Source organism: Lepisosteus oculatus, chromosome 5, assembly GCF_040954835.1.
Source record: "Lepisosteus oculatus isolate fLepOcu1 chromosome 5, fLepOcu1.hap2, whole genome shotgun sequence".
NCBI classification, from domain to species: domain Eukaryota; kingdom Metazoa; phylum Chordata; class Actinopteri; order Semionotiformes; family Lepisosteidae; genus Lepisosteus; species Lepisosteus oculatus.
This window is the reverse complement of record NC_090700.1, coordinates 6,032,918-6,043,022: the sequence shown is the minus strand read 5'-3', so window position 1 is coordinate 6,043,022 and position 10,105 is coordinate 6,032,918. Positions and strand designations below refer to the sequence as shown.

The 10,105-nt window shown below is 49.7% G+C and overlaps 1 protein-coding gene across 6 annotated transcripts; it reads left to right on the top strand.

Annotated features, from left to right (window-relative positions):
* The first annotated feature begins 961 nt into the window (after nt 1-961).
* On the top strand, nt 962-9,378 carry LOC102684192 (histone H4 transcription factor). Of its 6 annotated transcripts, none has more exons than XM_015341125.2 (10): nt 962-984; nt 2,450-2,613; nt 3,223-3,449; nt 3,557-3,668; nt 4,055-4,207; nt 4,679-4,753; nt 5,269-5,389; nt 5,956-6,094; nt 7,126-7,250; nt 7,923-9,378. In XM_015341125.2, the coding sequence occupies exons 2-10, from the start codon at nt 2,463-2,465 to the stop codon at nt 8,314-8,316; spliced, it is 1,497 nt and encodes a 498-aa protein (XP_015196611.2). In that variant the 5' UTR covers nt 962-984; nt 2,450-2,462; the 3' UTR covers nt 8,317-9,378. The 6 variants fall into 6 exon arrangements, with proteins under 6 accessions (XP_015196611.2, XP_015196609.2, XP_015196606.2 ...); XM_015341123.2 differs by lacking the exon at nt 962-984 and adding an exon at nt 1,006-1,155; XM_015341120.2 differs by lacking the exon at nt 962-984 and adding an exon at nt 1,264-1,367.
* The last annotated feature ends 727 nt before the right edge of the window (nt 9,379-10,105 follow it).

Genomic DNA, 10,105 nt, shown 5'->3' with positions numbered 1-10,105 from the left:
ACCTCTTCCAGTGCTGAAGACCTGTAGACACAGTGCCCCCTTCTGGACCAGGGTTGGACGCCCCTGCTCCAAGCTCTAATTGAACTGGCAAAAATGAGCCAAGAGCCCTCTTGTACGTTGACTGTTGCTTGAAGAGATTAAAGCTTATCCTGCTGTTTGCTAGGTCTTGTTACAGGCCAGACCCTTGGACAGACAGGAGAAAATGTCAACTTCATTCTATCAAGGCAGTAATCTAAGAATCGGGTCATTAAGAGTAGAGTTAGAATGAAAACCAGCAGACGTACAGTACCTAAGTGGAAAGGTGAAACAACTGACCTGCAAACTCTGCAAACTGAATGAATGCACACTGAAAACTTTTATTTTGTGTGTAAGAAATTGACAAGTAAAAGCCATACTACAACCTGACTTCTTGGGTGGGGGGGGGGTCAACATTTTTAAAAACTGCCATGATTATTTCTACGTACTGCACTTTATAATGGAATGCCTCACATTGAAAGACAGTATCAAATAAAAACATTTCAGGTTTTTTTTTGCCATCACTATGTGTCCAACTGCAGTGAGAAACTATGACGCAATAAAAACATTAAAATCTTTGTTAAAACGGTTCTTAATTCTCCGATACACTGCCTACAGGAGTTGAATGATAAGACCTTCATTTGATTATTTTTTTTTTATGGGTTACATCTGTTCATAGAGTTTCCGACTGTCTCGTACTGTTTCCAACAGTAACCTTAATAATACAACACTCTCCAAATGACTGTCATATCTCTCTATATATTTCAACTTGCTACTTTTTATTGTATGTCATTGAGCCTGCATTACAGTAGGCGGATATATTTTCTGAAAATATCATTTACCGTTCTGTCTTAAACCGTCTGCCATTACCAGAGCTTTCTCCCAAATAATTCAGCGATCAGGCTCGGTGTTTTATTGAAAACCTTCACCGAATTGTAACAATCTTTCCTCACGGGCAATATACAGCAGGTACCTGTTGATGGAGCTGTTCTGAAACAATGTCAGTAATTAGTATTCGTATTTACATTAAAAAAGGATTTCGCTCCAGCGTACGTTGTAACTGGGAAGAGTGTCGCCAAATAACGAACGTTTCTCGTCGACATTAAAACCATCTTCAACGGCGCCAACTAAAAAGAAAAGGTTTTTTTTAAAAAAAAACTTATTTTGTGTTTTTGGGGGACTTGTGACGACCAAGAGAGGGGAAAGAGGTCGGAGGGCTTCAGTCCTTGTATTTTTTTTTTTGGGGAGGCAAAAGGTCGGTTAAACATGAATGACGGTCCGATCGCGAATCAAAACGAGGGGTTTCGTCTCTAGGCGGTATCCCGTGTAAAAATGTAATTTACGCGGTAAATGTGAGTGATTTGCCGTACGGACAATAGCAGGAAGTGATCGAAAATAACAGGAAAGGGACAGAGGCGTGCATCGAGAAAATGCTTACCTAACAGGCTCCGGGAAACGTAGTTGTGCGCTGTTTTTAACCCCCTCTGCTTATATATATATTTTTTTTTTTACTTGATCGATCGCTTTTAAGCAGTGCGTTGAAGGTAAAATAAAACTGGGCTTTTGAAACAGCCTTTATATAGGCGACTCTTAAAAATACGCGGTGTGCTAGCAACAAACACAAACTAAAGATTCGAGTAAATGCCTTGCCCGATTAAATCCTTTTTCTACAGAGCCAGAAATATAGTCCTTTGTGTAATTTGTCATGTGTCTTATAGGCACTGAATCGCAGGGAAAAAAAAATATTAATCGTGGATCCGAGCAACTCTTGAGATATCTGATCATCTGCAACCCTGACGCGGGGTGGATTAAAACGGTACCGTTTAAACCAAGGAAACGTTTCAAAATGGTTACCAACCTGTGAAAATGTTTCGTTTTTCACGGGGATCAGTTTGCTTGATGTTCAACAAATGGTGTGTAACAGCTTTCGACGTCAGCATAACGATTACACAACGCGTATCCGAGTTGCGAGAGAAAAACCTTTTGATGCATTTCGATATTTCTCCGTAAACGCCGTGTATCAACACAATCTGTTGTGTTTGCGAAAAGTTGTGCGAGAAGGACGTTTTGTTTTGTTGCCAGTCGCACGTCTAAAATCGGATTAACGTGATCATGCAAGCACTGGAGTTCGTCGCCATTTATTTATCTTTCGCAAATTATCCACTGGTCTAAACGTTGCAGCTTCAGCTTGTTCTGTGCTCTTTCAGAAGCAGTTGTAAATAGGTGGCTTTAACGTAGAAAGGTCCAGAAATCATAAAGCTGTAAGACACTGAAGTTGGCAGTTCTCCCCCCATTTTGTAGTCGTTTCCTCACTTTTGAATTTAAAAAGGGCTTTTTTCATTTAGTGTTGTGTTTCAACGTGCCTTGCTGGGTCTAGAGGTGGTCTGTCCTGATTTCCAGTGTTGCTGTGGTAACGGGCCTGTCCCCTGTCCAGGCTGGCGAAGACCATGGTGAAGAAGAGGTGTCTGTCCGACTTCATGGTGGCGTGTGAGTGGGCATCCTGCTCCTTCAAGGGCCGGAGCATGGAGGAGCTGAGCGACCACATGTCCCTTCACATGAAGGAGCACCTGGGAGACGGAGACGCCATCGAAGAGCTCGGTGAGGACACACACACGCACGCACGCACGCCTCGCAGTCGGTCCGGAGCAGCTCTCTCCCATGGTTGACTGAGTCTTGGGGGCTCCTGTTCTTGAGTGTGTCGAGTTCACACTTTTGTCTGTCCTGTAGGTGATTTTACTCAATGGGTTACAGTGTGGAACTGTAACTGCTCTCGTGACGGTGTCTGACGCGCTCCGTACGGGAATTGTACTGGCGCTTAACAGCACTCTAAATGCTGTTCCTCTGCCGACAGTTTTTATTGAAGGAATGAGGATAAGATAGTACTGCACCATTGAAGCAACTAGTCAGCTCTCTGTTGTGTCAGGATCTGGCAGTGTTTTTCCCAGCCGGTGCTCTCGGTGGCTGGGATGTGTGTGTGTGTTTTCTGTCCATTTTAAAAGCTAATGAATTCAAACGTGCACTTGGCTTAAGGTGCATAAAAAACCAAAGACTTTGAGGCCTGGAGACAAGCCATGCTTGTCCAGTTAATGAAATAATTCGGTTTAGTGAACGGCACCCTTCAGATGTGCTGGCGTCGGTGCTACGGGGGGCAGGAATGGGCAGAGCTCACCGCCAATGTGCCGCCTGCTGCGGCCCGTTCTCTTCCAGACGAGTACGCCTGCCTGTGGCAGGGCTGTGAGTTCCTGGCGATGGGCAGCCCCAGCGAGCTGGTGGTGCACGCCCACTTCCACACCTTCCACGCCAAGCTCAAGTTCATCGGCACGCAGCTGCTGCAGTTGCACCCGGAGCTGCGCAGCTGCCGGCAGGATCTCCACGGCAACAACCTGGTGCCGGAGCTGGCAGAGGGATTCGTGTGCCAGTGGGAGCACTGCGACGTGAGTCTCCTAAGGCCTTTTTGTGCGCCTGTTTTGGGCTTTCTCTTTGGAACGCTCGCACCTGTGTTCGTTAGCCTGTGATCGTGACGAGCTTGTCTCTGGCCCAGAGCACTTTCAACAACCCCGAGTGGTTCTACCGCCACGTGGACATGCACGCTCACTGCACCAAGAGCCAGACCCTGCCGGACCAGCACCAGGTTCTGTTCTGCAGCTGGAAAGGTAAGTCCGAGCACCGGAAAGGGCGCGGACGCGGGGCCCTTGCACCCCCTGCGGCCTGCCTGGTAGTAAGTCTCAAGCAACCGTTTCTTGAAAGAATCCACATGGGTTTCAACCGCATTGCTGGGGGAAGCTTGTTCCCCGCTCCCGCCACTCTTTGCGTATGGTTGCCTGACTCCCGCTCCCTGAGGGTGGAGAGGGAGGCAGCAGGCAGGAAAGGCTGGCAGGGGACTTAATTGAATCCCAGCGGCGCACTGAGGACTCTGAGGCCCAGGTGAGAGCTGAGCCAGGTGAACAGCAGGTTGCTTTGAAAGGGCCTTGTGGGAAGCAGAAGGGAGGGGTGCTGGGAGCACAGAGTGGCTGACCGCCTGGCCCTCGCTGTCCTGCAGGCTGCGATGCCTTCTTCAAGATCAAGTACCGCCTGCGGGAGCACCTGCGCAGCCACACGCAGGAGCGCGTGGTGGCCTGCCCCACCTGCGGGTGCATGTTCGCCAGCAACACCAAGTTCTTTGATCACATCCAGAGACAGGCAGTGACAGAGGGTGAGTCCTCCACCAGGGGGCAGCCTCGCTCCTGCTACGCATGTACCCCCAACACTGTAGTGGGTGATGGCTTATGGAGGCTTTTCTGCATGCAAATGAACGTTCAAAAAAAATAAAGATGTCTGTTTGGTCCTGTGAATTCCTGTATTTAAGTAATTCAATGCATTTGACCTCATTTATGGGTCATTTTATACTGTGCTACATCTGTCATTTCTCCTCGTATCCCACAAGTACATGTAATATTTGTAATTTTTTTAAGCAGTGATTGTGACAGTGCTCTAAATAAGTGGGCAGTATTTGCTCCCCCTCATCATTTCTTGGGCTTGGTATGTACTGCCATATTGGGCAGAAATATAATTGGGGAAAAATTAAAGACGTTTTCCGGGTGGGGGATGATTCCAATGCAGTGCTCTTGGTTTTAGTGAAATGCTGCCGTCTTGTAATCGCCTTCTCCTTGTTGCCCTGCTGCAGAGTCCTTTGTGTGCGAGCACTGCGACAAGCCATTTGCCAACGAGAGGTTGCTGAGAGACCATGTTCGTCAGCACGGTGAGTCCTGAACACTGAACACCCCCCCTCTCACCAAAACCAGTCTCGGAAACCGGTGCAGGATAGGTCACTGTTTAATCATTTATTTGGCTGGGGTGTTTATCCAAAGCAGCTTATCTTAGCACCTGTCTATACAGCTGGGTATTTCACTGGATTAATTCAGGTGAAGTACTTGGCTTAAGGGTAAAAGAGCTCCCCTGGGATTTGAACCCACAAAGTCCTAGAACCCAGAACGCTGCTCCACACTGCTGCCCGTAGGTGACCTCCTCTGGGCAAATATTACTTTCAAGTGGGGAGCTGCGTCAGCATGCGTAGGCTGCAGAGGAACAAGAGAAGGTTTATTCCCTGCTGAAAAGAGGAGAAAAGAAACACGCCCGAAGAAGGCTCCACAGCCGAAACGTTGTGTTTCTTTTCTTCTCCTTTCAGCCTGGAGTAAAGCTTTATTACAGCTTGTGAAACCGTCTTGCCCGTGCCTCAGAAGAGCTAACTGGCGCGCGCACCTCCTCTTCCTCCAGTGAACCACATCAAGTGCCCGCTGTGTGACATGACCTGCACTACGCTGGCCTCCCTGAAGACGCACATCAAGTTCCGCCACTGTGACGAGCGTCCCTTCCCCTGTGACTTCTGCGAGAGCAGGTGGGCAACCGTGCAGGGGCTCAGAGCCTCAGACCCTCAGGCAGTCGAAGCGTTTAAGTGTTGTTTAAGTGTTTTGTCGCCTTGCTTCAGGCTCTTGGCGGGTAAGAGTGGCACCTCGGACTCTGGTTCCCTGCATATCTGAACATCCTCAGACTGCTTCGCTGTGTGTGGGTCTGGCGGTTGAAGCAATTGTACTATAAACTGGAACTGGGCAAAAAACATTGCTGCCACGCGGCGCCGGGGCTCAGGGTGCAATTCTGGACCTGGGTGCTGTCTGTGTGGAGTTTGCATGTTCTTCCTGGTGCTCCCGTCTCCTCCCGCAGTCCCAAGGTATGCTGGGAGGTGAATTGGCTGGAGGGAGACTTGGCCCTGTTATGAGTGTGTGTGTGTAGTGTGTCTGTGCGTCTGTCCTGCGGTGACAGGCGTCCCGTCCAGGGTGTACTTTGCGCCCGTTGCCTGCCAGGCTGGGCTCCAGCTCCCCCAGAGCTCCTGTACCGGACAAGCGGTTTGAAGATGGGTGAAATTTGTAACAGCGGTTCTAACTGGTCTGTTTCGTTTCCCTGCAGTTTTAAAAACTCCCACGACCTGCGCAAGCACATGGAGACTCACAACGAGGGAGCTGCCTTCCACTGCAGTGTGGAGGGCTGCAAGTACTCCTCCCGCATGGCGCACACCATGAGCCAGCACTACAAGAGGGTGCATGAGGTCGGTCAGCCAGCAGGGGGCAGTACAACAGGGCCCGCTCACTCTGTTTAAAGGCATGGTCCCTTGCTTTAAGGGGAACTGCAACGCCATATTTCAGAGTTAGAAAGAATCAGCATTGATGAGTGCATTTCAAACCATAAACTAAAAACCAAACCAAAAACAACATGAAAGTAAAGTGGACACAGTAACCAGTAAAGCCTCCAATTCACATCTCAGTATTGACTCAATTTCCAGGTGTGTACAGCACCATATTCTGCAGTTCAGAATGAGGCAGTAAAGCTACCAGTGACGTGAAGTGGCCCTATTACATTGCCAACAGGCAGTCTTGTGAAGACATCTCTTTTAATCCAGTAGAATTATTGCTCTCGACTTTGAGGCGGTTTTACCAATAAATGGAACTTACTTGTTAACCCGTGTAGATGATGTTGGAAACTTTCTGAGGTGAAATGTCTGCTGCGCAACCTGTACCTATTCACTTATTGACATCGCATCACATCAGTACAACGCATCACATCGGTCATGACAGTGACTAGTGAGCAGGAAGGGCTGCATCACATCCCAATTCCTGGTATCGCCTGTGGTGAGACCAGAGGTTTGCAACAACCTGGCGATGAATTTTCCAAAGTTCACGGTTTTGGGCTTACTTCAGAATTTGGTCAAATTTCTCTATCCCATCAATGGATTTATTTTGTAAGGGAGATTTGATAACCGGTCTGAGAAACTGGGACTGCGGTGCCCCATTAAGACCCTTAAGAGATCCGTGCAAACAAGCTGACATAACACCTTCTGTTTATTTTTATCTCAAACTTTTGTTTATGCTGAAAAAAAGCCTCATTCAGTGTGTCAGAAAGTTAAAAGAGTAAAGGGATCAGTCCCCTGTTATGGAGAATCCCTATTCGCTGAAAGGCGATGAGCATGCTTCCCTATGTGCAGAATGGCAACTGTAGGATTTGTTGGCTGAGGCCTCTGTCTCCTGCATGTCTCTGGTTTCCTCTTCCCATTAGAGATCCTAGCTGTGCTCTCTTGTGCAGGGGGACAGGGTGTCCAGGTACAAGTGCCACCTCTGTGACAAGACCTTCTCCTGGTGCTACACGCTCACCCTTCATCTGAGGAAGAAGCACGAGCTCAAGTGGCCTTCTGGGCACTCGCGGTTCAGGTACTACAGTGTGGAAACAGCCTTAACGTCGTGTAGTGTAGTGTAGTGTAGCACCCTGTGAAAATTGCCATCTATCTTCCAATGTGCTGAGTATGTGTTGTGTATTGCGAGTGCCGCGTGGCTTCTGCTACCTTGCAGCGGGGAAGCTTAAGAAGCAAGACAGCTTAAAAAAAAAAAAAGGAAGTAAGAATTTGAATTTGTGGTCTTAATGGACTTTGAGAGAGACCCGTTGCATAGCCCTGTGTGGGCCCCAGTACATTGACGGGGACAGTATATTGTAAAAAAGGCACCATCCTTCAGATAAGACAAAACCAAGGTCCTGACTTTCCATGGTCATTAAAAATCCCAGGGCGTTTCTCGAAAAGAGTAGGGGTGTTACCTCGGTGTCCTGGCCAAATTTCCACCCCTCCCCTTTACCATGGCCTCCTAATAATCCCCATCTATGAACTAGCTGCATCACTCTGCTCTCCACCCCACTATTGGCTGATGTGTGATGGGTGTACTGGCGCACTTTGGCTGCCAACGCCTCAGGTGGGGCTGCACACTGGTGGTGGTAGTGGGATTCCCGATTCCCTGTAAAGTGCTCTGAGTGCAGTGTCCAGACAAGCGCTATACGAGTGTAAGGAATTGTTCTTGAAGCCCCTGTCCCGCTGTGCCGTTTCTCCCGCGCAGGTACAAGGAGGACGAGGACGGGTACCTGCGCCTCAACATGGTGCGCTACGAGACGGTGGAGGTCACGGAGGAGATCATGAAGAACATGGCGAGGAAGAGGACGCCGCGCAAGGCGCCGGGCTCGGCCGGCCAATCCAGGCGCGCCGCCGCCCTCCCCGCTGCCAGTTCACCTTCCTCTTCCAGCCCCTCTTCCTCCTCCTCCTCCTCCTCCTCCTCCTCGCCAGGCAGCGTTACCATGGTGTCGGAGGACAGTGCCCAGCCCGTGTACTGCGTCCTGAGCAACGTCACGGAGCTGACCCCCATGCCGGACCCCCCCTCGCTGCAGGCGGGCTCCTCCGGGGCCGAGGCCGCGCTGACCGCAGTGGCCAGGGGGCTGGGGATAGAGGTCGTCTGACCCTCCGCTCGGGCTCTGCCAGTCCGTCTTCCTGTTCGAGAGGGCCGTCGGACTCCTCCGGCTTTGTTTCGTACACCCGTCACTGCCCGGGCAATCCCAGTCACAGTCGGCTAGTGACGCGGCCCAGGCTCCGACCCCTAATCGATCAGCGGACCTCGCTGCCTGGGAAGCCCCCACCCCCACCCCCCCCGGCCGTCTTTTTAATCCAATCGGCTCGTCCGCGGTACCGAGACAGCGCCCCCTCGTGGCCGCGCACGGGTTTCAGTCATGACGGGGTTTTGTCTTCGGAAACGGGCAAGGAACTTGAGGGCTTTTATCGCACCGCATCAAGGAACTTTCTGATCTTGAGTCTCACAAAAGGTTATAGCAGATTTTTAATGGAGTTGGAACGGGACTGCGGGATGTTTTTATGAAAGTCGGTTTTTAGATGGTTTTGTATTTGATTTGTGAGGGACTTGTAACGGGCAAGACTTCTGTGTGATCTCCAGTGACTTCCTCTGTTCCCTCCAGGCGTGAGATTCCTGAGGTGCGAGCTGGCCCTCTTGAGGAAGCCTGGACTGCTGAGTTTAGTCTACACTGCAGCACAGTGAGATATCGCAGAGATAACAGCCACATATTCTTCCAGATAGTGAGGTTACAGAAAATATTGACAAGAATAGCTGATAACCTCTAGCTGGAAGAAAAGCAGAAAGAAAAAACAAGATTTTTCTTATTGCTTTTCTTTTCAGTGTGGGGTGAACCTCCGTCTGTCTGTGTACAGCACTCTGCCCGCACTAACGCTAGTGTTTGTGACGTCCTACCATTAAAAATCTGACTCTTCGCCACTGCTTTTTCTCAGCTGGAGCTGAGCTCGCTAATCTTCTGCAACATGGAGGGCCATTGGAAGAGCGATCCAGAAGGGTTTTTTAAGTAATGGTATTGTCCCCATGGGTATTGTTTTTATCTGCCGGGACTCCCAAGTTTGTAGTCCTTTACAATGGATTGTATTCATCTCAGGACCATGATGATGATGTTGTGCTTGCACTAAATGGATAAAAAGCTCATGTAATCATCACGTTACAAGTTGTGTTTTGGTTATTTATAATACATACCATTATCGCTGTGCTGCTGTTTAAGAAACTAAGGCTCCAAATGAGAGACCTTTCTGCACATCAAGCTCATTTCATTGCTTAGTGGTCTTGGATGATTAAAGGTTTGTGAGTTTTCCTTCCCCTCATCTGTTTCTTCAAACAACCGCTGCAGGAGAAGAAAGTTCCCCCATCAGGACACGGGCCAGCCTGGGCCATGTGTCTCCGTCGGGGGTGACATCCGCGGCGCAGCGGAAAACTTCCTCCGGCTACGTCCCAGCTAGCCGGAGAGGGGCAGTGAACCCAGGGGGCTCTTCAGCCACCTCCTGGTGGTGTCTGCTGCAGGGCTGGCCTTGGTCTGGAGTCTCTGTGCTAGCAGCTGCTCATTGGAATTCAGGCACCAATAAAGGCGGGTTTTCTGGCTCCATGGCTGCAGCCCATTTCAAAATGGGGACACGTCACTGAAACAAAACACTTCTCACGAGATATGTAAGCGGGTCGGTGAGGGGGTGGCGGTCCGGTTTGAAAAGAACAAATCGGGCTCATTCTGCACATCCAGAATTGTGGTCGGCACTAGGCCCAGGCTGTTCCTATACCTGTGTGAGGAAGCTACAAGACGCAGTAGGAATTCACTCTACAGCTGGCCATCTGCCTGGCTGGAGCACAGAGGCTGTGGTGCAAAGTGTGTGTCATTACAATAAAGGCGCTTAAGGAAAAATGAC